A 27254-nucleotide genomic window follows, 5' to 3' on the forward strand; every position below is an offset into this window, starting at 1 on the left:
CTTCCATCTGACTGCAGGTTTCCATAATCATATCCAGGCATCATGCAGGAATGAATTTGTCTTTTAGCTTTGGGCAGGAACAGCTGTACTTATTTGTGGTACCTCAAACAAATGAACTAATTTCATTGCCAATTGACATGAAAGTTTGTCTGTTGAATTCCTTCTGTATTATTTGGAATGAGAGTAGTGGATGTTTTTGCTGCAGTTTGGGTAATTGCCTTTTGGATATCCACAAGTGATAGGCAGACACAGTTGTTCAGATGTATCCATATATCACCCAGTCCCAGCTTGTAGTGTTTGGACTGTTGGCAAGCTGTAAATGACATCTGCAGCAAGGATGTGACTGAATTCAAAGCAACATCTGACTGCGACTCTTCTCCTCCCAGAAAATCCCATAACTCCATGGAACAATGAGAGACAGGCTTGTGACGGACGGCCCGGCGCCGTCAGGGTTTCAAAACTTCATCTGTATCTTCCTTCAACACGCTGTGAGGATTTGGACCGAGACTCGCAGACAGAGGAGATAAGGTACAAGTTCTTAGTGCTGATGATCGAGAAACACGCTGTTACAAGTCATAGGACATCTGCATCAATTTCATGAACTGTTCCCTGGACAACATCTTTCACGTCACATCTGTGGTTTTCACCCTTGTTTCCAGAAACTACAGCAGAGCTCCAAAACAGGTCTCAGAAGTGATGTCATTTGGAGGGTGTGGAGGCAAAAAATATTTTCCCAAGCAATCAGAACAACTGCAGTGCATGTGAAGGGCCATGCCCACTCTGTCTGAATGGAATCTGTTTTATCCCTGGAATCAAGCAACTACAAAACCCCCTAAAAAGCTCAAAGAGGATGAAGTTACAGGATATTCTGTACAAAAATAAAACCCCTTAACTGTACACATGGAAGAACACAGAGATTTTGTGCATAAAACTTGTATAGTTTTCAACCTTTTCATACAAAGCGATTATTTTAGGCTTAATCCTTATTAGTATAATTACCACAAACAGGGTTTAGACAAGAAAGATATGAAATTGTCATTACAGTGAGAAAAGGGGCAGCTGGTCCCAGTCTTCCCAATTCCACATGCCAAAGTGTCCTATGGCAAGATACTGAACCCAAATTGCCCCTGACGGCTGTGCCGCTCTCATGCACTAAACGTGAATGAAAAAAAACTGTACTGTAAAACACTTTGAGTGGTCATCAAGACTAGAAAAGTGCTATTTAAATACTGACCATTAAGCACATGGACTAAGAGTCATAAACTGTATTTGTGGCCCTGAGACATTACAAAGTTCATTAAATGGCACAATTATAAAGTGACACATTCACTGAGAGTTCTGCTCAGTGGCCATGGGAGAAATGCCTCTGGTTCATCCCTCAGAGGACATGAATGTGTACAGTAAATGTTTTGGAATCCTACCAGTCATATCAAAAGATAATGAAAACTTTGACCAGACAAAAGGAGTTTCCCTTATCACTGGGAATCATCCTCTATGTTCTATATCCACAGAATATTAAAGTCCAGAAGTATAAACACAGACATCTACACTTCTATTTTCACAGTAGTTATTTAGAATTATTATATTATTACTTTTTAATTAGAGTAGAACACTTTAATATAATTAAAGTAGTAAAAAAAACCAAAGGTTCACACCCCTGGGACAGTGAGCCACTATGAACAGCATGGACCCTGGAACTGAAGCAGCTAAATCGAATTCAACCATTAAAATACATTGTATTTAAACAAACACTATTTGGTGCCATCTTTTTTAAATGTTGAGATTTGCAAATTTACTTTTTACCTTTTCATATTAAATTTCATGTACATGAGAACCCATACACAAATGCACAGAGCTATTTCATGTTCATTTAAAAAGATTCATAGCTAAATGAAACCGAATGTCAAGTTTGTGTGGGTGTAAACCGCAATTCAGCAGGTAGCCTTTGTAAAGTTGTGTATTTTATCAGCAGAAGGAGAGAGTCCAACACCTATTGTTTTGGAATGAACTTTATGACAGTGTAATTAGTGTGTGTCCAGTGGTTAGACAGGTCCCTGACATATAAAAAAGGATGTGTTTAGAGATTTTATGTTTGTGTGCTCCTTGTAGGCCTTCAGCAGACAGTCCTCGTGTTCAAGAACCTGATGTCAAACCAAACAACACAGGAGACCAGTGTGCAGTCCTCCACAGCACGCCACAATCACCCTCTGATGACATCCCAATGGAGGACTCATAAGATGTGAAGAACAGAGGACAGCGGGGCCCGGAGCAGTAAAGTGATTGAGCCAATCTGCCCGTAAAGAGCCTCCACACAGACCAGACAAAAAAGAGTGATGAGAAACCGGCCTGAGCTGATAAGGGCTGCGGCTGTCCAAAGATAGGGGCCCCATGTTGGTTCAAAATATGAGCTCCATAATGACATGTTGTTGGAGTAAAGAGATGCCTTCATACAACTGATGTGCTTGTGCAACAAATACTACTATTAGTGGAACAGGTGTGTTTGTTTCAAAATACAAACTGGGAAGAAGGACATAGAAACACACTGGGCCCAAAGTAGTATGTGAATAGACTTAAAGAAAGACTTAAACAGCATATTTCAAATTGAAACCCCCCCCAAAGAGATACATTTATTTAAACCACACAATGAACAACTTCCAGTATAAATCCCCTTAATCATAATGGTTTATCCCAACCCTCTCATCAGTGGCTGTCTGAAAGGCAGGGACAAAAGCTAGTCTACCATCAGCACAAAAGTAACTAGGCTACACGCACAAACATTAACATGTCAGAGGGTGATTCAGAATATAAGGAAAACAGGGGGATGTTTTAAATAGTTAAACACTCAAAACAAAACTGTAAATCAAGGGAGAATCATTTAATGGTGTTGCTGTGATCACGTGGAAAATACATATGCACATCATTTACAGTAGTACAATACTAATATGTACACAATGACAGAGTGTGAGCCTGTCACTTTCAGCAAACTGTAAAATCAAGCCATGCTGACTCTTTTCCCTCCATGGGACATGACCGCTTCAGCTCAAAGAAACTTGACCTGCGTAGACATCCTGCAGTATTCCAGAGGCGTGCACGTGCTTATCGTTCACAGCGTGTCGCGTCTGTGTAGTGTCTTGTCTCAGAGCTTCTCTCAGTACAGAGGTAGCAGATCATACACCACACACTGTGCTCCGGAGAGATCTGGACTCCACTGCTGCCCCGAAAAGGCCTCAGTGCACAGGAGCCTGTCGAAGGAATCAAGACCAGAGTCACCCTTTCAGCTCATGCCACACATGTGAGTAACTCACAACAAACAAAATGATAAAAGAAAGAAAAGAAAAGCCTAAAAAACCAAGTCAATATGATACGTGAGATAATAGATTAAGGGAGACTTCTAAATACCAAGTCATAATAATGAAATCATGAAAATAAAAGTTACAAAATCTAATTCACGAGTAGTTTGAAGACAAATCTCTTCAAAGCTGGTCCAGTAGTCATTAATATGACTCACTGTATGTTCTGGGGTATCTTAATGAAAATGTATCTTAGAGCTCATAAATTCAGTTTAGACTCTATTTATTTAATACATTTTATGTGTGTTTATCTAAAATAAATGTCTTATGATTTGGACTATGTAATTATGAGTCACCATGTGTATTTTAATTTATCATACTTTCATCTGTTTCATCCTCTGGGCTTCCATACAAACCAGGTCATATAAAAAGTCCATCAACACAATTGCTCAACACAGAGAAAAACACCATTGGAGATCTAGTTTAGTTTTACTTTTGGAGAACTTGAATGGTCAGTAAATGGTGAAGGGTATCTGTATATGTAGAGCTCTAGGCTTGATGACCACTCAAAGCGCTTTACAGTACAGTTTTGCCATTCACCCATTCACACACACATTCACACAGTGCATCTCTCCCAGCCCAGCCATCAGGAGCACTTTGGGGTCCAGTATGTCTATGGGGGGAGACTGTGATCGATCTGCCGACCCTCTGGTCAGTGGATGACCTGCTCTACCCCCTGAGCCACACCCTCTCTCACTTACTCACTTATTGAGTTGTGAAAAACACCTCTGTCATGTTTGTATGGTAAATATGAAGCCACAGGAAAATGTTACTTCAGAATGAGCAGAGCCTAACACACATTGTACTGACACACAAATCCCTATGACATTTGCTGTGGATGTGCATGGTCCCCTGAGGCTGAACAGTAATGGTTGTTGGTGACCACTGTGACCTTTTCTTCTCATGCTCCAAGATTAATATCTCTGCTTGTCATATTTCCATTTCCATGTGTGCCACATTATCTATGTTGTACTCATTACTAAAGGCAGTACAAAGACCTTCAATCTTAATTATCCCATGGACATTCTTTTAATACCTGAACTACGACGTGCACATAAAATAATGCACACTAGAATGAGCTGCCTGCTCTAACATTTACTGAGCTCACCCACGCTTTTCAGAGCATTACCAAGGATAAAGTATGCGGCAGCACTGAGGGAGAGGATGATGAGGAAGATGGTGCCTGAACCCAGATCCCCCATGGTACAGGCATTTGGACAGGCACAGGGGCTCTCCACCCAGATGTGCAGGGGCTCCTCACTGCTGAGCCTCTGGTCCCGGATGAAGGAGGTGGACTGATTTGGATTACAGTGGTAATGCACCACTGTCAGTGGCTGCTTCTCAACAGCTGGGACAGGAGGAGAAGAAGACTGGCTGTCAGGTTGCACTATACTGACAAAATGGTCAGTAACATATAGTATATGTAGAGTTTGCTCACCAAAGTATGAGACAGAAAGCATCTTCAGGGTGTCATTGTAGTGGAATTCATTCCCTTCATGTCTTCCATAGCCAATACAGCGGCTAATGTATGTGTTGAGCCTTTGATACCTGTTAACACAGACATGAACATAAACAACATATCACATAAAAAGATGTTTGAATTTTTGAGTCATCTGACAGATGAGTAGCCTAATGTAGACACAAGTTTTATCAATCAAATTATATTTGTATAGCCCATATTCACAAATCACAATTTGTCTCATAGGGCTTTAACATCCTCTGCCCTTAACCTTCCTCAAAAACTACCAAAAAAACACCCTATAAATACCCACAGGTGAGGGGTCCCTCTCCCAGGATGGGCAGATGCAGAAGCTGCCACGTGTAGCACAGCACGTCAACAAAATAACAATATTTACATTGACAAAAACAGCCTAATGGAGAGGTGAATCAATGTTTAAAGTATTTATACAAAAGAAAATGTCTGACAGAGTGAAGGGAGCAACAATGACAATTTTAATGATGGAGGTATTGATGTGAGCAGGCATATCTTTTAATGATGCAATCTATATTAGCCTAATAAACAAACTCTAATGTGTTTTTAAAACACATTTAACAAAGACAGAATTAAGAAGAAAACAAGCAATTGCCAAACTGCCAAACAGGTATGTTGTGTTTAGGGCCATGGGTCAAAATGTTCTGAGGCCTATTTCGCCCCACCTCATCATCTCTCACACAGATACACAGAAACTGTCCACACAGTTTCCATATATTTCATAAACGATTTTAAAATCAGCTTTGATAATAGCAAAATGTGCATCTTAATCAATTAAAGTAAGTGAAACAAATAAATGTACCAGTTAAAACTTAGAGTCTCAGCAGCAGTTTTTGTTGTTTGGGGGCCCCCTGGTGGCTCCTCAACAGCTGCCTATAGTTTTAACATGGATTGAAATAAATATATCAGTTTGATCCTGATTAATCAATGAGATCCCAACCTGCACAAGTTTAACCTCATATTCAAATACATTATTCAATAAGTCTGCTTAGACTTGTTAAAGATCAAAACAGTGGTGTTTCTAGTTGGGTTACAGATGCATTTGAGTTGTTAGCAGTTCCACCAATGAGTGATTTCACATCTAAACTTCTCAGGTGTTTCATACAAATAACCACTCAAAACAGAAAAGTGAAAAGAAATAAATCTGAAAATCAAAACAAATGTATATATCCGAAATTCTTTCACCTTGTAACCTAACAGATTTATCGTTGGCCCTTTGAAGGGGCCCCATCCTCAGGTTGTGCACCACTGGACTAAAGATTCTGAATTATATAAGAAGTAGTTCAAACTAGCTGCACCGCAAATACCTATACAAGTCCAATGCAGTTTAAAAATTGATATATCAGTTTGAAAAATCCAATATTGTCAAACAGCATTTATTAGTCACTGTGTGACTGCATTTTGACTGAGCTGATAAACCTCTGTACTTTAACTGTCAGGGAACTATTTTACAACATGGTGTTGTGGCGTTATAACTTCCACTATATTGTCTAAAAGTAGAGGTATGGATACAAGTCACATGACTTTGAATATGTCAAGATTTAACATTACAAATTGAAAACAATGAGTCACATCATCACTCAACTTTAACACTAATTACCATCGACTTCACTCGGATTCTCAGTGTAAATTACAGTCTAAGGCAATCAGAGTTATAAAGAGTAGGTGTAGACATTCTGCATTTAAGCCTCATGACTAACACACTTCATCAATATTAGTCCACTGATGATAAACCTTGCAGTAACATTTGACAGCCATGAGCTCTGAGCAACTGACTGAGGATCTAAAGAAGAATTTAGCTGTTGTCTATTGAGCAGAGGAGGCTATAAAAGACACTGAAGAGCCTCCAGCTGTTTCCACTGTCCTGCGTCAGTTAAAAGGAACTGTGGACGTCAAGACAAGAATGTGGAAGACCATGAAAACTGCCAGATAAAACTGCACATCTGCTGGGCAGGCAAAGCCGATCTACATATGCCTGCAGAGGAGCTGCAGGAAGGTTGGTCTGTCACAGGATTGGTGGAGCAGTGCTTCCCTGTGTGGACTGGTGCACGAACATGGTCCACCCAGTCATCAGAGGGAAACCTCACCTACAACCACATCACAAAAGTCAACATTTGGAAGCTTCGTCCAAGGTGTAAAACAAGGAGTGGCATGTGATGAGAACACTTTGTCAACTGGTAAGCATCGCATTAGGCTGCCATGTCTTCTATTATATATTCTGCTTTGGGAGCAGGCAGGAGACACTGGTCAGACATAGGGAACAGAAGGATTCCACTAAATGTTGTTCAGTCAGTCAGTCAGTACAATGTGAGGGAAGAGAGCCTGGTTTCTGCTACAGGACAATGATTCAAAGAAAAACCTTAAAATCCACCATCAACTACTTCAAGAAACAAGCTGAAAGTATCTGTTTCCTCCTGAACTACATCTGTTTAGAACTACACTGACCCACTCAAGGGTATTACTGTGTTTTTAGTTTTTTTTTAACAATCGATAAACATTATTTTGACCTGTTTTATTATAATTGTTTTAGGTCCCCAGTGAGAATGAGAGGGTCAAGATTTTAAGACATTGCAAGTGTGTGTTCAAAGCACTAGGCATTGAACTAAGCTATGTAAAAACCTTCATTTCTAAGGGCAAACTAATCATAGTGAGACGTGTAAAGGAGATTGTCCCAATGTCTGCACAGTTAAGGCATTCAACAAAGTCTTCAGTGGCAAGGTTTGAACCTGTAACACTACACGCTCATATAGTGTGAATCTCAGCATTACTGTACCTCACGATGAGACATGCAGCAATGTTGGTACAGTCGGCTCCTGTCAGGTCCTCTGGCTGTGAGAAGGGCTGGCAGGGGCTGAACGACAGGAGGATCTCAGTGTTGACGGGGATGTCCTCTGCCGACACAGGCTTCAGATACCCCAGGAAACCGTCTGGGTCTCCCATAGAGTTTAGGTTTATCACCCCACTCCCATCTTTCATGATGCATTTGCAGTTGTTGACTTTGAAGCAGCCTGACTTCTCTGCGGAGCTTGGATGAGGAGCGAGAGACGAAGAAAACATGCAAAAACAAAGTGGCAGTGTGAGCAAGACCCTCTGAATGCTCATGGTGACAGAGCACCAGAGCAGAGCGCAGGGACTGTTTGTTAGGAAACTAAAGAGCAGCTGACAGAATGGTGACGGTAGGAAAGTAATTAGAAGAAAGGTGACTGTCATTCCAGGCATTCCCAAGACCCGCTGTGCTCACACATGACGACCCCACAGTCCAAGAAGGTATAGGAATTAGCTCCAGTGAAACCTGTGAGACACACAGACATGATGCAGCGAGTTTACACATTGTCAGTTCTTTGAGAGAGAAAATTCCATTTGTCTCCACTGAATTGGGATGTGGACAAAAATGAAACCAGACTTATCTGCATGACAGAATTTAATGGTGGCAAAGTGAAAAATATCAGTATCGATATCATGAACCAACAGAACATACAACAGTTAAAGATCTAGATGCAAAAGTGAAAGGTGTTTGCACTCATTAACTACAGCACTGTAGTTTGTGCTCTCTCTCTGTTATCATTATCATTATCGTTGTTATGGGGCGTTGTGGCGGTGCAGTGGTTAGCACCTTACAGCAAGAAGGTTCCGGATTCAAATGTTCATTGATTTTATTATGATACACATTAAAATCCAAAAAGCTGCAAAGCACCTGTTTGGCACTAATAGAAATTCATAGAAGATTAATGGGGTACTTCGGCAATTTATACCGTCAGCAACAACATGAAAATCACTTGTCTAATATTTTGTATGTCCCCTCATACTATGAAAGCAGCTCAATCCATCGAGGTATGGACTCAACGAGACTTGTGGTATCTGGCACCAAGACGTGAGCATCAGATCCTGTAGATCCTTTAAGTTGTGAAGTGAGGCCTCACACTTGTTTTTCCAGGACATCCCACAGATGCTTGGTCAGATTGAGGGAAGGGAAATGTGGACGCCAGCACCTTCAAATCAAACAATGATTACAAACTGTTCATAAAGGTGCTGGTGTCGGCACTGTGCTTATTGACTAAATAGAATCTTTCATTACAGGCTTAAAGGTAAAGCTCTTCCAGAAATACAGGAGACGTCATACAACTGTTTTCATAGAATAGATAATTATTATTATAATTATTATAGGTTGTTATTATCATGCTATTATCATATAATTGCTGTTGTTGATAATAATAATAGTTAAGTGTCAGAATTATTATGACAACAACCCTGGTGGTGCTAAAAGACAACAGTTACACAACTGAAAGAACTGCAGACACTTGACAATCTACCCTGAGCACAAGATATCAAGTTTTCATCTCACCTATTTCAGGTATTTATGATCCCATGAGGTTAAATCTCAGTGTTGGGGGGGTTTGCTCCATGAGTAATCTCAGCACCCTGTGTGTTACTTTGTAATTTGTTCACAACCTTTGAGACAATGCTCCACAATGCTAAAAATGTTAATATATCACATTTTTAAATGTCCACAATTACAGAAACACTGATAAATGTGAGTGATTATAAAAACAAATAATCCAATGTTATGCTGACATGTGGATGGATTACATAATATAGTGACATCCTAAAGTATGAGTAACTATCCTAGTTAAGCAGTTTACAAGATAACTTTAAATGAATGGTATATAGATTATATTTCCATGAATTAAAACTGCAAGGCTTTGTCAGGTATCATAATTAGGTGACATGTACAACAGCCTGTGTGGCATCTTAGTTAAAATTTATTAAAAGGAATAATTTGAAGTCAGTGCAGGTCTGACTTCAATATATTAAAGCTTTCTATGTTAGAAATATCACCATGACTAATAATACATCCATACTTTACTGTCAAATGTCTGGATTGAAAAAAATCTTGTCAGTTTTCACATGCTGCCCTCCTGTGGACAGATTCTTTAGCAACAGGAAATTGTTATTCAGATTTATGATCCATAAATTTTTTTCAAAGACAAATCAAACACTTAACAATCCAGCAGTCTTCCCAGGAGAAGGACTACAGCTGCTGCCTGAATTGTTTTTTTCATGAAAATTAACAAGATATTGTAACTGGACCAGACTCCCCCAGACGCCAAATATTGATGTCCTGCTAAACAGACCTGAGGAGGCCAAAGCTACATTGGCAAGGCACCTTCTCCATTCTGCAGGTCAATCGTGCTGATCTGGAGTTTAATAACACATTCTAATAATGCCCACATTTGCTTCAGTGGAAATTACCACTTTTAAAGTGTCCTTGGACAAAATATTGAAACCATCCCCTTAAGGCTGAACAACAGTGAGTGAATGAGTGCAAGGAAAAAAGTGCTTCCTATAGAATAATCTGTATCTGTAGCACTTTGAGGGGTTGACAAGACTAGAAAAGCACTTAATAAGTAGAGTTAATTTACCATTGATGCTTTTAGAGGAAATACTACACAGCAGACAGTCTTTTACACAGATTTTATTTTGTCAATAGAAAAAGCATCTAAGCTTTGACTGCAAATTTGCGGATGGAGTAGAGGAGGTCCTTCCTCTGCTGTTTCTTGGTCCGCAGAGACTCTTCGTGCTTGTTGAGCCGGCGGCGCAGAGCTCTGGTCTTCCTTGGCCTCAGATCCAGGGGCTTGTACTTCTTACCCTGTAGAAAATCAAATTGACTTTGAGTGGAGCTGAAACCTGATTTTTCAGTGTGAAAACTTCAGTGAAACTCAAGAAAATGTTTGGCAACTATTAAGATGTAGAGAAGTTTGATATTTATCTGAAATATTATGTGCTGTATTTTTTACCAAAAACGAAATAATAAGTGCATAATATGAGGAATTTTCACCCCCAGGCAGTTTGCACAAAGCAAGGCTTAACATGTTGTCATTAATAATTAATTTGCTGTCTCCAGGACATGTGCTGCACCAGAAGGACAGAACCTCACATCTTTCAGTTTTACATTGACCGCAGACTCCCAGTGTAACACATTCATCTGAATAGGGAGGTTGCAGAACTTTCTGGACCTTACATACATGGTTCAAATTCTCATACATGGTTCAAATTCTAGTCCCAAAACCGAGTCGAGGTAGGTGGCCGCCGACATCAAATCTGGTTCTGTCTGTGTTATGATTTGGTGCTATAAATGTGTAAAATTGAATCATGGCAGTTTTGCTCCATTTGCAGGAAGGCTAAAACCTGCGTTGGGCAATACATTTTTTTAAACTTCTCTCTAGGGACAAATACAGGCGTTTTGAATAATTGGATATTTATAATTACTAAGTCACTTTATGTACTTTAAATAAATATAGTCTCATTTGCAACCCCAGTGAACATCAAAAAGAATGTCTTCTTTAGAATGACTGCAGTCAAAGTAAACAGTCGCCCATGGGAACCTTCATGGTAACTCGTCTCAGTCTTTTGGTAAGCAGTTGAGAATGCATCAGCAGAACATCAGCTCAACAATATCATCCTAGACGAGAACCAAAGAGGAAAGACATTCCCAAGTGGGCAGGACAGAGTTCTGAATGAAGAGCTAAGGTAGTAAACACCACGGCTGCTGGCTGCTCTTACCTTGTAGAACTTCCTCAGGTTCTCCTTCTGTGTCTGGTTGATTACAGTCAGGACTCTGGCGATGGACTTACGGACAACACAGCTGTAAAGACAAGCAAAGTCAGACACAGGTTCTAGTTTAGTGGCAAACCACCACAATAATAGTCGTAGTTACCCGCCTCATATATTCACAGAAGCACGTTACACGTACATAGTCTATTATTCAGTTAAACAGCAATGTTAGCTCACTAGCTAACTGATGGGTTTAGTGAAGTTGAGCGTGATAAAAATCGAAATCAACAGCAGAGTGTCGGCTCCTCACCACGTTCCCTCTCGCTGCCCTGTTGGAAAGGCCGGACGCACCACGTGCTCTCTATAAGTAGCTTCCGGATAATTTCTTCTTCGTCACTTAAATGTCACTTTGATAAACGGCAAACAGCGCCACCAGCGGCTGGAGCAGCAACGGACGACACAGTGATCAGAACAAAATTTGATCGTTTGCGGGTAAATTAATAATCCGTGTATCATTCGTTCTTTTCATATTCAATTAAAAAAACAAAAATGGAAATTTAAAAAACAAGTCATTATTCCGTTATTCCTTTTTTTATCTGATCCCAAAAAACTAATAACGGTTTGTTTTTCGTAGTTTGGATTTTTGGCTAAAATCTAAAATAGGAAATGAAAAAACGGGTCACAGGGCTAACTTGATTTTGATATTAAATGTGTATGATTTCGGTGACCCGGAAGTCAGATTACTCGGATCAATAAGTCATACACGAAACGTTGTTAAAACACAAACCCCGCCTCTTCCCCACCGCAGTAAGGTAGACAACAGGCTACAAGCCAGTTTTCATCAATACGAGTCTTCCTCCGAACTGGACACAGAACATTGGTCTCTATGTCAGAGGTCTTCAACAGGGGGTCCGCGGAGGTACTGCAGGGGGGTCCCGAAATTTTGGGTTGATTGGACAATTTTTTATATTTTTAAATTTTTTGTCCCAACCAATTATTTTCCCACAAATTTAAATGTCTTTAAATACACATTAACATGAATCCAACATATTGTAGCGAACGGATAAATGGAGACAGAAGACGTTATCTTTCAGTCAGCAATGCACACTTTCAACGACACACAATAAAAACATGAATATATGAGCCTGTGTATTATTTGAATAGCTTAGTATTGAATGCACAATAACAGGGTAGCTATGTTTATACATGGCACTAGGCCCAGTTTAATATAAAACACAATTTTATACAATATATATATAGAAGGGGGTCCCTGCTCCATCTCTCCATCAGTTTGGGGGTCCTTGGCTTGAAAAACGTTGAAGACCCCTGCTCTATGTACAGGCTGTGAGACGAGTGCACAAAGTGCAACACCAAAAAGAGATGTTAGAAAAATATTCAATAACTTCACTGTAATACTGCATATTCTCACCAAAATCGAGTCACATCTAGTTTCTCCTGTTGGTTATACTACAATCCTCAGTTTGGAAAGATCTAATTTTGCATAATTTACGGAAAGTTCTATTGTGAAAATTATTCAATAAGTTCAGTGTATTCTGGACAACACAGCTGTAAAAACAAGCAAAGTCAGACAGGTTTTGGCTTAGTGGCAAACCACCACAATAATAGTCGTAGTTACCCGCTTCAAATATTCGCAAAATATTGATGTCCTGCTAAACAGACCTGAGGAGGCCAAAGCTACATTGGCAAGGCACCTTCTCCATTCTGCAGGTCAATCGTGCTGATCTGGAGTTTAATAACAACACATTCTAATAATGCCCACATTTGCTTCAGTGGAAATTACCACTTTTAAAGTGTCCTTGGACAAAATATTGAAACCATCCCCTTAAGGCTGAACAACAGTGAGTGAATGAGTGCAAGGAAAAAAGTGCTTCCTATAGAATAATCTGTATCTGTAGCACTTTGAGGGGTTGACAAGACTAGAAAAGCACTTAATAAGTAGAGTTAATTTACCATTGATGCTTTTAGAGGAAATACTACACAGCAGACAGTCTTTTACACAGATTTTATTTTGTCAATAGAAAAAGCATCTAAGCTTTGACTGCAAATTTGCGGATGGAGTAGAGGAGGTCCTTCCTCTGCTGTTTCTTGGTCCGCAGAGACTCTTCGTGCTTGTTGAGCCGGCGGCGCAGAGCTCTGGTCTTCCTTGGCCTCAGATCCAGGGGCTTGTACTTCTTACCCTGTAGAAAATCAAATTGACTTTGAGTGGAGCTGAAACCTGATTTTTCAGTGTGAAAACTTCAGTGAAACTCAAGAAAATGTTTGGCAACTATTAAGATGTAGAGAAGTTTGATATTTATCTGAAATATTATGTGCTGTATTTTTTACCAAAAACGAAATAATAAGTGCATAATATGAGGAATTTTCACCCCCAGGCAGTTTGCACAAAGCAAGGCTTAACATGTTGTCATTAATAATTAATTTGCTGTCTCCAGGACATGTGCTGCACCAGAAGGACAGAACCTCACATCTTTCAGTTTTACATTGACCGCAGACTCCCAGTGTAACACATTCATCTGAATAGGGAGGTTGCAGAACTTTCTGGACCTTACATACATGGTTCAAATTCTCATACATGGTTCAAATTCTAGTCCCAAAACCGAGTCGAGGTAGGTGGCCGCCGACATCAAATCTGGTTCTGTCTGTGTTATGATTTGGTGCTATAAATGTGTAAAATTGAATCATGGCAGTTTTGCTCCATTTGCAGGAAGGCTAAAACCTGCGTTGGGCAATACATTTTTTAAACTTCCCTCTAGGGACAAATAAAGTTGTTTTGAATAATTGGATATTTATAATTACTAAGTCACTTTATGTACTTTAAATAAATATAGTCTAATTTGCAACCCCAGTGAACATCAAAAATAATGTCTTATTTAGAATTACTGCAGTCAAAGTAAACAGTCGCCCATGGGAACCTTCATGGTAACTCGTCTCAGTCTTTTGGTAAGCAGTTGAGAATGCATCAGCAGAACATCAGCTCAACAATATCATCCTAGACGAGAACCAAAGAGGAAAGACATTCCCAAGTGGGCAGGACAGAGTTCTGAATGAAGAGCTAAGGTAGTAAACACCACGGCTGCTGGCTGCTCTTACCTTGTAGAACTTCCTCAGGTTCTCCTTCTGTGTCTGGTTGATTACAGTCAGGACTCTGGCGATGGACTTACGGACAACACAGCTGTAAAGACAAGCAAGGTCAGACACAGGTTCTAGTTTAGTGGCAAACCACCGCAGCAAATGTCAGAGTACACATGTTAAAATCGGTTTGAAGGAAAAAAAATAGGTGGCAGCATGACTGGTAAGATGGCAAGGTATGGCTATATTGGCTGTCATTATCTGGGGCTTTAGTATGCAGTCTGGTAAAAGACAACATCTGTACAACATGTGGTTAAACTGTAGATATGCAGTAGGGGGGTAAGTGGTTTCAGGCTTTTAGACCCTGCAACTCCACTGTGTAATTCCTCCTCGTGTGGAGGTGAAAATGTTTCAAGATTCCTATATAATAAGTATATCAACTGAACCTGACACTGCTGCTAAAGTAGCACTGTATTAAATAAATCACATTTAAAGACCTTAGTTCTAATCCAATTGCTCAAAATGCAGAAGGTACAGAACAGTTGAACGATGCCTACGGACTGCCTCAGTAACACTGAGCTGGACTAACAGCATCTCGCCCTGCCGGGAACTAAACCACTGGACTGTTCGGTCCGGCAGTATTTAGAACCGTCTCATTCAGTACGTACATCTTTGAGAGCTTGGACGCAGCTCCGCCAGTAACTTTGGCCACACGCAGCTGGGACAGTTCATTCTTCAGGTCGTCCAGCTGTTTCAGCAGCTCTTCCTTCTTCTTGCCCCGCAGATCTCTAGCCTTGATTTTGGCCTGGACGAACACAGAAGGAAAACACATTTGCTGGTGACGGCACATTCATCTCTAGTGGCCCGACACGAGCCTAACAGCCCGTTAGCGTTAACACAGATTTTACTTATTATATTCTGCCTGGCCCGACATCGTGTATCCATGTTAATAATATTCGTAGTTACCCGCTTCAAATATTCATAGAAGCACGTTATACGTACGTGGTCTATTATTCAGTTAAACAGCAAAGTTAGCTTGCTAGCTAACTGTAGCCTGCTGTATCTTCATTAGCTTAAAGTTAGCAACTGAGCTGAGCGGCGTCGGTCGGTAGCAGCGCTCTGTAATATAACGTTTTATTCCATTTCTGTAGCAGCCTGCTCATCAACACATGTATGATCGACCATCTAACAAGCTTATGTGTCCGTATGACACACATTTGATGGGTTTAGTGAAGTTGAGCGTGATAAAAATCGAAATCAACAGCAGAGTGTCGGCTCCTCACCATGTTCCCTCTCGCTGCCCTGTTGGAAAGGCCGGACGCACCGCGTGCTCTCGACAAGTAGCTTCCGGAGAATTTCTTCTTCGTCACTTAAATGTCACTTTGATAAGCAGCAAACAGCGCCACCAGCGGCTGGAGCAGCAACGGACGACACAGCGATCAGAACCAGATTTGATCATTTGTGGGTAAATTAATAATCCGTGTATCATTCGTTCTTTTCATATTCAATTAGAAAACCGAAATTGGAAAAATTAAGTTATTCATTTTTTAATCTGATCCCAAAAAACTAATAACGGTTTGTTTTTCGTAGTTTGGATTTTTGGTTAAGATCGAAAATAGGAAATGAAAAAACGGGTCACGGGGCTAACTTGATTTTGATATTAAATGTGTATGATTTCGGTGACCCGGAAGTCAGATTACTCGGATCAATAAATCATAAGCGAAACGTTGTTAAAACACAAACCCCGCCTCTTCCCCACCGCAGTAAGGTAGACAACAGGCTACAAGCCAGTTTTCATCAATACGAGTCTTCCTCCGAGCTGGACACAGAACATTGGTCTCTATGTACAGGCTGTGAGACGAGTGCACAGGGACCGTCTACAAAGTTCAACACCAAAAAGAGATGTTAGAACAATATTCAATAACTTCACTGTAATACTGCATATTCTCACCAAAATCGAGTCACACGTCTAGTTTCTCCTGGTGGTTATACTACAATACTCCGTTTGGAAACATTTAATTTTGCATAATTTATGGGAAGTTCTATTGTGAAAATTATTCAATAACATCACTCTAATACTGTGTATCTGGACCCTAGATGTGTAACGTAATTTTGGTGAATATGCAGTATTAGAGTGAAGCTTTCCGATTTTGGTTTTCTAATTAAATATAAAAAGAACGAATGATACAGATTAAATCCAGTCATTTCTCCTGGTTACGCATCTACTGTATACTAATGTATGCTCTTAACTTATTGCGATGAAATGTTTTCACGCGCCCCCTCACCCAGGAAAAAAATGTCCTCACTATTATAAGAGAAATATTAAAGCATGAATAAATATAAAATAAATAAATACAAATGATAATAATGTGAAATGATTGTATACAAGTACAAATATTGTGGAATGTGTTTATACATATGCAAACAATGTTAATATGAATGCTAAGATATTTCAACAATAGCATTCATTAGCAATATTGGAGAAACATAAACAAAGTCCTCCCCAGCTCCGTGGCTGTCTGACTCGGTGCGCGCCGACAGAGCCACTATGCGAGCATCAGAAAGGAAATGGCGAAAATCTAAACACCCGACGACCTGCTCACTTATCAGTCTCTTCTCTCCTCTTTCTCTGCCTCTATTTCCACAGCCAAAAGCACTTTTTACCAAACTACAATTCAATCCTCATTTTCTAACCCCAAAAAACTCTTCTCCATCTTTTCCAACCTCCTTGACCCCTCCAGTCCCCCTCCTCCTTCCTCCCTTCTACCAAGCCACTTTGTCAACTACTTAAAAGATAGATGACATACGCTCCTCATTTTCTCATCCTCCTTCTATAACTACATTTCCATCAACTTCATCTTCATCCCCTTCTCTTCCCTCTTTCACCCCCGTCTCCCAATCAAGTTCTTACCTTGGTAACCTCCGCCCGCCCGCCCACCTGCCCCCTTGAACCCATCCCATCTCACATTCTCCAGTCTATCGCTCCTGACCTTCTTCCTTTTCTCACCCATCTTATCAACACTTCCCTGTCAACTGGCTGTTTCCCTAACTCTCTGAAGGAGGCAAGAGTAAACCCTCTCCTGAAGAAACCCACCCTCAACCCGTCTGAAGTAAACAACTACAGACCTGTCTCTCTTCTTCCCTTTCTTTCCAAAGCTCTCGAGCGAGCTATCTTTAATCAACTCTCCTCCTATCTCCACCATAACAACCTTCTTGACCCTCACCAGTCTGGTTTCAAGGCAGTGCACTCAACTGAAACTGCCCTTCTTTCTGTCTCTGAGCAACTTCAAACTGCTAGAGCAGCCTCTCTCTCCTCTGTCCTCATCCTTCTAGACCGTTCTGCTGCATCTGACACAGTGAACCACCAGATCCTTTGTTCCTCCCTTCAGGACCTGGGTCTCTCAGGCTCTGCTCTCTCCCTGCTCTCATCCTACCTCAACGACCCCACTTACTGGGTAACTTGGAGAGGATCTGTGTCTGAACCTTGTCCTCTGACTACTGGGGTCCCTCAAGGTTCCGTCCTGGGTCCCCTCCTCTTCTCTCTGTACACCAACTCTCTCGGCTCTGTCATTCACTCACATGGCTTTTCCTACCATAGCTATGCTGATGACACCCAATTAATCCTCTCTTTTCCCCAATCTGAAACACAGGTAGCAGCACGAATCTCTGCCTGTCTGACTGACATGTCTCAGTGGATGTCCGCACACCACCTGAAAATTAACCTCGACAAGACTGAACTACTTTTCCTTCCAGGGAATGGCTCTCCCACCCATGACCTGACTATTAACTTTGACAACTCCGTGTTAGCCCCCACCCAGACTGCTAGGAACCTGGGTGTGACACTCGACAGCCAACTCTCCCTTACTGCCAACATTACTGCAACAACCCTCTCCTGTAGATTCATGCTGCACAACATCAGGAGACTACGTCCCCTTCTCACTCAGAAGGCGGTGCAGGTTCTGGTCCAGGCTCTGGTCATCTCACACCTAGACCATTGTAATGCCCTCCTGGCAGGTCTACCTGCTAGTGCCATCCGACCTCTGCAGCTCATCCAGAATGCAGCAGCTCGACTGGTCTTTAACCTAAGTTCACTCACACTACTCCGCTCCTCCGCTCCCTTCACTGGTTACCAGTGGCTGCCCGTATCCGTTTCAAAACATTAGTACTTGCGTACCGTGCTGCGAACGGATCGGGTCCAGTCTACATCCAGGACATGGTCAAACGCTGCACCCCAGCCCGTTCACTCCGCTCTCTAACTGCCAATCGGCTTGTTGCTCCCTCTCTGCGAGCTAAACACTCATCAAAATCACGACTGTTTGCTGTCCTGGCTCCTAAATGGTGGAATGAGCTCCCCATGGACATCCTGACAGCAGAAAGTCTACACATCTTCCGCCGCAAACTAAAAACACACCTCTTCCGACTACACCTTGAATACAATTTTAAAACTAACAATTTAGTAGCACTTAAATGGCACTTACTTATAGCACTTTGTAGTTTTGCTTTTTTGAAGAAATTGTACTTTCTTGATTCTTGTTGTCCTGGGTTTGTACCCTCATGGTTGAATGCACTTATTGTAAGTCGCTTTGGATAAAAGCGTCAGCTAAATGAAATGTAATGTAAAAACATTATTTTCTCACCAAATACGAAGGATATGGAGACAGAAGAGGTGATTTTATCATTTCAGATTTAATATTAGGAAATGGGAGAAATGAGAACCCAGCAGCAATTATTAAGCCATCAAAAGCAAAAGACACAACAGCTGTAGTGATTGTAGAGTTGTGTTTCAGGGTTTTAAGTCAGCAGAATCAATCGGGTAAAAAGTGCATTGATTATTTCATTTGATTCTCATGGAGACAGTATATTACCCAGCAGAGTCCCGGTGACTACATGAGTCTGCTACCTCTCATTAGTAACACGCAATTAAGACAGTTCTGCATTCACAGATCTTCTCCTGCATCCAAGTATTAGACACAGAATGATTACAACAGATAAAACCACACGTGAAATACACACATGGGTAACACAGTTTTCTGTGACTTTCTGTTTGTTTGACATTCTATGTATACAACAAGCATGAAAACAAATGCAGAATACCCTGACATTTGGAAAAAAAAAACTGTAAAGGGGGGCCAGGCTGCTTTAAGGATCCAACGATTCAGCAGGCATGCAGATTCCCTGGGCTTCCCACTGATGTAAAAAATAAATACCATGTTGTGACTGAAATCACACTGGGGACAGTGGATAGTGATGGGCAGTGGGATTGAGTGACAACCGGAGGGAAAAAAGATGTATGAGTTCTGGTATATGTTGATAAATACTACAAACTGAAATCATCAAACCATTTACATCCACTGATTTATAAAGTTCTCGATGCATACCATATGTACATATTTCTATACATATATAGACATGTGGAATGTACTTTCATTTACATTAGCAAAGGCAGGTAAAGGTAGAGCATGTCTTCCAGTCATCACATACATTGCATTCATATATTTTACCACACTGCTATTATTAACTAAATGGTCAAACAAAGTCCACATCATTCATATTGGTGTTAAAGGATCTAAAACAGTCACATGAACAGATTGTGTCAGCTGCGGCAGCCATTGTTGTTCCTCGGGTACCAGTACAGACGAGAGAGAGAGGAGAGACCCTGAACTGAGCTTCACAGGCACTAACTCCAAACTACAGCTCCCCAACAAGTTCTAGTCAAATCTTTTAGCTTATAGGTGGTTTAGGTTGGAGCCATAGTTAGATTGCAGTCTGCCAACAAAGAGAATGTGAGAGACAAGGTTTGCTGGGAGGCTCAAGTCATAGTAGCAACAGTCCAATGCAGTTAGATTTTGATATCAACTTTAAATCATAAATCATCAGTTCTTAATAAAAAAGATAGAGCTGGCTACTTCTGGGTTATCACAGATATATCAGCCCGTCAGCTGCGGTACAGAAATACAAACTATGTGTGATGTCATTTAGAAAAACTTATGTCTCATAGTTTGTCTAAAGTGCAGCTGGCAACTTTATCTTACAACTGTAAAATGTCCTGTCTATCACACATCTTGGCCACATCTTGATTCTTTTGTAGGGACCCTTAGCAAAATGTTGGTCTAGGTAATATGTTTATATTAAATAAAAATGAATTTGATCAGATTATTTTAAAACTCTAAAATTTCAGTTTTTGATTTGTGGCTTACAAACCTGTCAATGTCTCCAGTTTAGACCATAGATCTTTAAATGCTGGTTTCAATTACACAGTGAGAAGCAAAATAATGAAAATGTCTTTATAAAGAGAGATGAAAGCAATTACATTTCACATTTTTTGATATGATGATTTGAAACTCGATCCAGTAAATCATGGCTGATCATCAGTCAATCAATAGTCAATCAAAAGGCATCACTGTCATTTCTCAATTAAACTCTGGGTTTTGATGGTGCTACTGAACAACGATCCCAGCCTGTATTCTTTTGATTGTTCACAGAACTTTGTCATTTTGAATCTAGTATTTACTGGCTTCAGTTCGGAGGAAACATATAGACATAGTCACATTGATACAGTTTGGGCCCTTTGACATGAGTGTCCATAAATTCTCATCGCTACTGAAACAAAACTTGCATCAGAATGAAAATTACACATTTTCATGAGGACATCCCCTGTGATATAAAGGATAACCAAGAAACAGACCAAAGGCTCCTTCAGAAATCAAAGCATGAACCTGCTGTCCAGCGAAGACACAGTAAAGTCAGGTTGCTTTTTGTTCCAAAACAAACAGATTTGCCTTGTGCAGTTTGAATCTGGGTGGAAACGAGGCATTTCCTGACACAGTGGTCTAGTCAGTCTGTTATTTCTCTCTGATGATTACAAAGGGAGAAAAATGAAACTTTCTATTCAAGAGTGAATGATGTGTCTGTCATTTTACTCTATAACATTAAGTATAAACACCGTCTCAGCCCTCAACCATTAACAAGAAAATAATGTCATTTTAAAATCAACAACTGATTATAAATAAGTCTTTATCCCATAACCTGTGGAGCCCTTCTGTGTCCCCGAAGAGCAGAAAACAACAGTCCTTCCCACTCAGTTTTCAGAAGAAACTGTGGGAGGCTATTCAGGTTTAAAGCTAGAAACCTGCTCAATGGTGGAAGCCAAGCAGGAAAGACCTTTTCCTCCTGGAGGGTCCCTAAGTTCCTTTATCTCCTTCACTGCAGCTCTTTCTGCTGCTCATCAACTCCAGGGAGTTGAAGCGCCTGAGATTGAAGGTCGGGTGATGCCTTTAGGAGAAGGCTTGGATCCAAACCAGGACATCTAGAAAACAAAAAACAAACAAACATACCAGTCACCCGGTTAGACTCATGAATATATATAAATATGATAAAATAAACTTAATAAATATGGTGCATATTGTGTATGTTTATTTTAGAGAGGCATTGGGCCTTCTACAAGAATGTTCTCCTACTTAAAGGGATAGTTCACAGAAAAATGAACATTCACTCATTCTCTACTCACCACTATGCAGATGGAGGGGTGGGTGAAGTGTTTGAGTCAACATAACACTTCTGGAGTCTCAGGGGTAAACAGCGTTGCAGTCGAATCCAATACAATTGAAGTCAATCGTGACTTCTTCTTCAGACGTAATAAAACAACAGAAAAAACACAACATGTCTCCATCCTGCTCGTGTGGTGTCATCCAAGTGTCCGCAAGCCCCGACATTCAAATTCGACTCGAAACGGTGTCATTTAAACAATGTTTTTAGCTGAAATGTCCTATTCATGTACGCACGGGCACACGCCAACACTGCATACACTCTCGCCAAAGGGTATGTGCAGGGTGCGCGTTTGTGTGACTACATCTGCTAGATTGCCACTTCCGGTAGTGGACTTTTAGACTTAAAAAACTGTCAAATGTGAATATCAGGGCTTATATACACTTGCATGACACCACACGAGCAGTATGGGGGCATGTTATGTTCTTTTTCTGTTGTTTTATTACGTCTGAAGAAGGGGGTCACCTTGGCTGCAACACTGTTTACCCCTGAGACTCCGAAAGTGTTTTGTGGACTCAAACACTTCACCCAACCCTCCATCGGCATAGTGGTGAGTTGATAAAGAGTGAATTACATTTTTTTTCGGTGAACTATCCCTTTAACTCATGTTTCACTCTGGATTGACCTACCAACTCATTTACATGCATTTACAAGCCATTTACATTTGTTGTAAATGGCTTGTTTCAGTCTGGTGAACTGCACATTTGTGAGTTGTGATTATTATCAGGATTGAATCCTCTAAAACTGTTACATATGACTACCAGTCTCACAAACTTAAAGGTAAGTTGTGACACTGCCACAAGTGTGAGAGTTGTGAGAAGTTTATGTGTATTTTAGATGGTTTAGTGCTGAATCCTTGCAAGCTTAAACCTCTCTCCTCATCACATGTGCTGTCACTTGGCTGTTCTGTGTAGTTTCCTGCTGTCATCACTCTCACAGGTGATTTCTACTGCCAGTTCACATGTGTAAAGAGGCGGGGCTTAGGATAACAAAGAGTGGTGAATTGTTTGGGGGAGACAGGAGGTTTTTAAGTGAGGAGGAATAGGGAAAAGAAAGGATATTGGCTTCATTTTTATGGTGATACCTTACACACAAGGAATTTGATAATGCAGCGTGAGTGAAGGACCATAACCACTGAGCAGAAGTTTTTTTTTTTTTCTCAACTCTTGGTTGGACTGCTTTTCCCCTGTTCCTCAGCCATCCTGGTAAGTACGATTCTTTTTTGCTTTTTGTTTTTGCAAAGCATTGCGTTTCCTGAGTTATATTTTAGCATTTTGAAGGGAGGACCTTTACTGATTTCTTTTCTTTCTTTTTGTGGACATTTTACAGGGACTGAGCTGAGCGAGCTGCCCAAGGTGTTTTTTTCCCTTGTTGGATTTACCTTATGGACATTTAAGTGGACATTCATTATTTTCTGTGAACTTAAAAAATTCTCACTTAACCAGGCCTTGATAAACCGTGTCACAATGGCTCCTGAATCGTTATAGTAACTAGACTTAACACTTAAGCTGATTGTTACAAAGTCACACACTTTGAAAATATTTATACTGCTGCCAATGATATGTCGTCACTGGAAACACAACTGGACCATGACAGAAATGAAGCAGAGAAACCTTCATGTAATTAAATGTCGTCTTTGAAGCAATGCAGGATAAATTTCACAAGTTTAACAAGTGTATCTCTCTTCTCCAGGACTTGTATGACATATCTGGATCTTGTAAATATTTTTTTTACGTAAGAGATAAATATAGATAAATAGACAGATAAAATAAATAAATAAAATTAATTGCTGCCTTAATCCCCAGTAAGCTTATGTTCTACGATGAAGGAAATGTTAGACTTTTTAACCCTCTTTACAGAAGCAACTTTATACTGACAAATACAGAATTTCAAAGGGCAGTGGTCTCTTTAAAACATGTTGGAAGCTGAAGACTTAATGCAGTGCGAAACACAAACCTTGTACTCCAGAGTTTGCTTCACCATGTCCTCTTCGTCTTGAGTGAAGTTCAGCAGAACTGATACAGCTCGTATTAGCTGAAATGCCTGACAGACCAAGACACACAACAGAGATTCAGACTGCCTTCAGAGCCCATATCATAGATTTATCCACCCCATAGCAGGCAGAGCTGTAGTGCTATTCACAAAATACATGACTGGAGTCAATTTACAAAAAGAGCACTTACCTCAGCTTCTCTGGATGACATAAATTTGAGGACGACATGTTTGAGATACTCAAAGTTGATTTCTCGTGAGTCGTTGAGGTCGGACGTGTTGGTCACGGTGGTGTTGGATGTCGGGGGGCTCAGGGCTGACATTGAGGACGGCTCTGGACAAACCCGCTCATGTTTTTCTGCTCGGCTTTCTACCAACTTCTCCTTCCCTTCAGCTTCTGGCTCAGGCTTTAGCTTCTATAGTGCAGAAAAGGAAATACTATGAGAGGCCTTGTGAGAAATAATTCATACTTGGTCTCACACAGCATCATAATCTCACACACACACACCAGTATACTCTTACATAAACACTAGTATACTCCCTTACATGCACCACTATACTCTTACACACACTACTATTCCCTCTGTGTGAGAGAGTTTGATTAAAAAGGAAGTGAGTTTGCAAAACAGGAGGACAGTTTAATTTCTTATTCCCCGACTGGCTTACAGTCATGACTACAAACCCTGAACTCAGGGCACTGCTAGCTAACCAGGATTAATTATTTCTCATTGGTCCTCTAATAAAATACACACACCACATGTACCTATATTGACACTTGGTGAGCAGAAAAATATTAACCTAAAGTTCATTTTAACAGTGAAATAGTCTGCATAAGTAAGTAAAAAGGGAATGTGCAGGCCACAGATGCCAGCATAATCCGAAAAAAATTTAAAAGAGAACAATGAATCCCATAGTAAGAAACATGCTTGATGTATGGTATGAAGTACAAAATTATATGAAGACAACACCTGCTCTTTCTCAGTATAGTCCAATTTGAGGTTATGATTTTTTTTGTGCCAGGCAGGGCTGATTGAGGTTTTAAATTATAGGCTGACAGGATAGTTAGTCTAATTAGTGACATTTGTGGTCCAACTGATGGAAAAATGTAAACATTTGAAGAGTTAGTTGATAATTATAATATCCCCCATAAACACGTCTTTAAATACTTACAGTTTAAGAGCTTTATTGGGTCTTCTCAAAAACGAGGCTTAGCTATTCCTGATTTATCTCCACTGAAGTTCTAATTAAAGACCCTTCCGAAAAGGGAATTATATCAGAAATATACAATTTATAGATTTCTGGATCACTGCAATCATCAGAATCAAAACTTACAAGCTCCTGCTATATAACTGGTTAATGAGTGTACATCACACCAGAAAAAATCCCAACATCCACAATGTATGTAACAGGTGTAGTAAGGCAAAAGGGCCATTTTTTCCATTGTATATGGAAATGTCCTAAGATTAGGGAATTTTGGAAAGACTAGTAGTGTGTGTGTGTGTGTGCGTGTGTGTGTGTGTGGTTTAAATTATTATTTTCAATTGGTTTAAGTTAAGTTCATCATAATGAATATATATAAGCAAGCATATATTTAAATAAAAATAATGGACTTTGTAAATATGCATACAGCACATTTTATATATTTTTATTTTATGTTCTCTGTATTTATATATTATGTTGGAAACTCAAACCGAAATAAAAAAAAAATAAAAAGATTATTGAGGCACTCTAGTGCTAGTGAGTCAGATCGTATACGGACTGGGATCATTTTATCAGTACGACGAACAAGGAATCTTAGTAGAAGCTATGGTTTTGGCTACATCTACACTACTACTACTACTACTCTTAGTTTTGATTAGTTACAGAAAAGACTATGAATGAGGAAAAACCATGAGTCATGACAAGAACCATAAAGGAAAGTAATGCTTGCGACTTTCCTATCGTTTCCAAATGTCTCAGCTTCTGCCCGTCAACTACTTGAATCCAGACATTTTCAGCATGCAGTTGGCTCCCAACAACAATACCATGATTTTGATTCAGTTTGTCTTACCAGTTCTTTCTGCAGCGTCCTCCTCAGTTCTGCCAGTCTTTGCTGCAGTTGCTTGATGGTCTGCAGGAGAAAAACCAGCATCACACCGACTCACTTCAATGTCATTCAATCTAAAAAATGTATCTACTTGGAACTAAGTGACATGTTATTAAAAGCCAGAAGAACAAGAGAATGGCACTATTCAGGTGGCTGACCTTGTTCTTGTCACTGAGCTGCTGCTCCAGCTCTTTGTTGACTTTCTGAATGTGATCCAGATCATCCACCGTCACGCTGCCATTTTGATCCTCCTCGCTCACTTCCGGACTGTGAAGCTGTTCTGTCAGGGTTTCCACCTCCACCTCCAGGTACAAGATCTAGACACACACGCACAAGTCATGGCTGATAAGAACCAATCAGGAAGCAAATGCTAGTGCCTGTCATAAAACAGGGTTAACAGCAATTCAAAACTTCCCTTGATTTTAGGCATAAACGTAGCAGCAGTGATGTGATTTAAAACTAAATCATAGTAGTGTGGATGTACTCAATCAAATTATATTTGTATAGCCCATATTCACAAATCACAATTTGTCTCACAGGACTTTAACAAGGTGTGACATCATCTACCCTTAACAAGCGTAAGGAAAAACTACAAAAAAAGATTTTAACAGGAGAAAAAGAACGTAGCAACCTCAGAGAGAGCCACATGTGAGGGATTCCTCTCCCAGGACGGACAGAAGTGCAATAGTAGAGTAGAGTATTTACAGTATTGATTAGAAGAAACAGTTTGTAGCATAATGGAAAGTAAATGAAGTGATGGATTATTGTCAGTAATGGTAGAGTATCTGAGTAGACATATTGTATATCAAGCAGTCTTGTTGAAAATAATAGTCCGCGGTCAGCTGCCACCACGATCAGGATCCACCATCGCGATCTGATGCCACCATATTCCACAATCCATCGTCATAGGTACAGATGATGTAAGAGCAGTTGTCACCAGTAGTGCTTACAGAGTTTTCCATAAATGTCAGCTGTCTGCCAGATGGCCAGACACAGGTGACTACTTTGTTGCTTTTGAAGTCACGTCACAGTCACTTTCTATAACGTCAAAAACCCTTATAACTATAACCTTTATCTGGATGAAGGATTTTAGTCGATTGGATGTATGAATCTTAAATGATCAGAGAAACAAGCTGAACAAACAGCT

The 27254-nt window shown here is 40.3% G+C and overlaps 5 protein-coding genes across 9 annotated transcripts in view; 1 reads left to right on the top strand and 4 right to left on the bottom strand.

Moving 5' to 3' along the window:
- Positions 1-2748, top strand: part of LOC117767893 — a 13631-nt gene extending 10883 nt beyond the window's left edge. For all 3 annotated transcript variants that reach the window (XM_034595871.1, XM_034595869.1, XM_034595870.1), the window contains exons 4-5: positions 387-528; positions 2110-2748. In XM_034595871.1, the coding sequence (XP_034451762.1) occupies positions 387-528; positions 2110-2236 (269 nt within the window). In that variant the 3' untranslated portion in view covers positions 2237-2748. The remainder of the gene's footprint in view (positions 1-386; positions 529-2109) is intronic.
- LOC117767875 lies at positions 2595-8254 on the bottom strand. The gene is made up of 4 exons (XM_034595842.1): positions 7616-8254; positions 4789-4898; positions 4480-4698; positions 2595-3242 (listed from the first exon to the last, which is right to left on the bottom strand). The coding sequence occupies exons 1-4, from the start codon at positions 8059-8061 to the stop codon at positions 3097-3099; spliced, it is 921 nt and encodes a 306-aa protein (XP_034451733.1). The 5' UTR covers positions 8062-8254; the 3' UTR covers positions 2595-3096.
- A 2045-nt stretch (positions 8255-10299) lies between these two features.
- LOC117767911 (60S ribosomal protein L35-like) lies at positions 10300-11553 on the bottom strand (the record flags this gene model as incomplete). Its single annotated transcript, XM_034595897.1, has 2 exons — positions 10300-10489; positions 11404-11553. Coding segments are annotated over 2 exons (300 nt in total), but the record flags the coding sequence as incomplete, so codon positions are not given.
- Positions 11554-13402: 1849 nt separating this feature from the next.
- Positions 13403-15909, bottom strand: LOC117767908 (60S ribosomal protein L35). Its single transcript, XM_034595894.1, has 4 exons — positions 15768-15909; positions 15153-15289; positions 14506-14587; positions 13403-13592 (listed from the first exon to the last, which is right to left on the bottom strand). Exons 1-4 carry the CDS (start codon positions 15768-15770, stop codon positions 13443-13445), a joined length of 372 nt encoding a protein of 123 aa, XP_034451785.1. The 5' UTR covers positions 15771-15909; the 3' UTR covers positions 13403-13442.
- Positions 15910-19151: 3242 nt separating this feature from the next.
- golga1 (golgin A1) overlaps positions 19152-27254 on the bottom strand; it is a 30582-nt gene continuing 22479 nt past the window's right edge. For all 3 annotated transcript variants that reach the window (XM_034595752.1, XM_034595750.1, XM_034595751.1), the window contains 5 exons: positions 26266-26424; positions 26072-26131; positions 24213-24437; positions 23986-24072; positions 19152-21790 (listed from right to left, as the gene is read on the bottom strand). In XM_034595752.1, the coding sequence (XP_034451643.1) occupies positions 21710-21790; positions 23986-24072; positions 24213-24437; positions 26072-26131; positions 26266-26424 (612 nt within the window). In that variant the 3' untranslated portion in view covers positions 19152-21709. The remainder of the gene's footprint in view (positions 21791-23985; positions 24073-24212; positions 24438-26071; positions 26132-26265; positions 26425-27254) is intronic.

The sequence above is a fragment of the Hippoglossus hippoglossus genome, chromosome 9 (assembly GCF_009819705.1).
Source record: "Hippoglossus hippoglossus isolate fHipHip1 chromosome 9, fHipHip1.pri, whole genome shotgun sequence".
NCBI classification, from domain to species: Eukaryota; Metazoa; Chordata; class Actinopteri; order Pleuronectiformes; family Pleuronectidae; genus Hippoglossus; species Hippoglossus hippoglossus.

Excerpts from the sequence above, each read along its gene's own strand:
- LOC117767875 (XM_034595842.1), bottom strand. The coding sequence starts at position 8,061 with ATGCCTGGAATGACAGTCACCTTTCTTCTAATTACTTTCCTACCGTCA. Across the intron at positions 4,699-4,788 it reads GCTTTCTGTCTCATACTTTG|CTGTTGAGAAGCAGCCACTG; the intron begins GTGAGCAAACTC and ends CTCCTGTCCCAG. Across the intron at positions 3,243-4,479 it reads TGCCGCATACTTTATCCTTG|GCTCCTGTGCACTGAGGCCT; the intron begins GTAATGCTCTGA and ends TTCCTTCGACAG.
- LOC117767908 (XM_034595894.1), bottom strand. Across the intron at positions 14,588-15,152 it reads GCGTCCAAGCTCTCAAAGAT|CTGTGTTGTCCGTAAGTCCA; the intron begins GTACGTACTGAA and ends TTGTCTTTACAG. Across the intron at positions 13,593-14,505 it reads ACCTGAGGAAGTTCTACAAG|GGTAAGAAGTACAAGCCCCT; the intron begins GTAAGAGCAGCC and ends GATTTTCTACAG.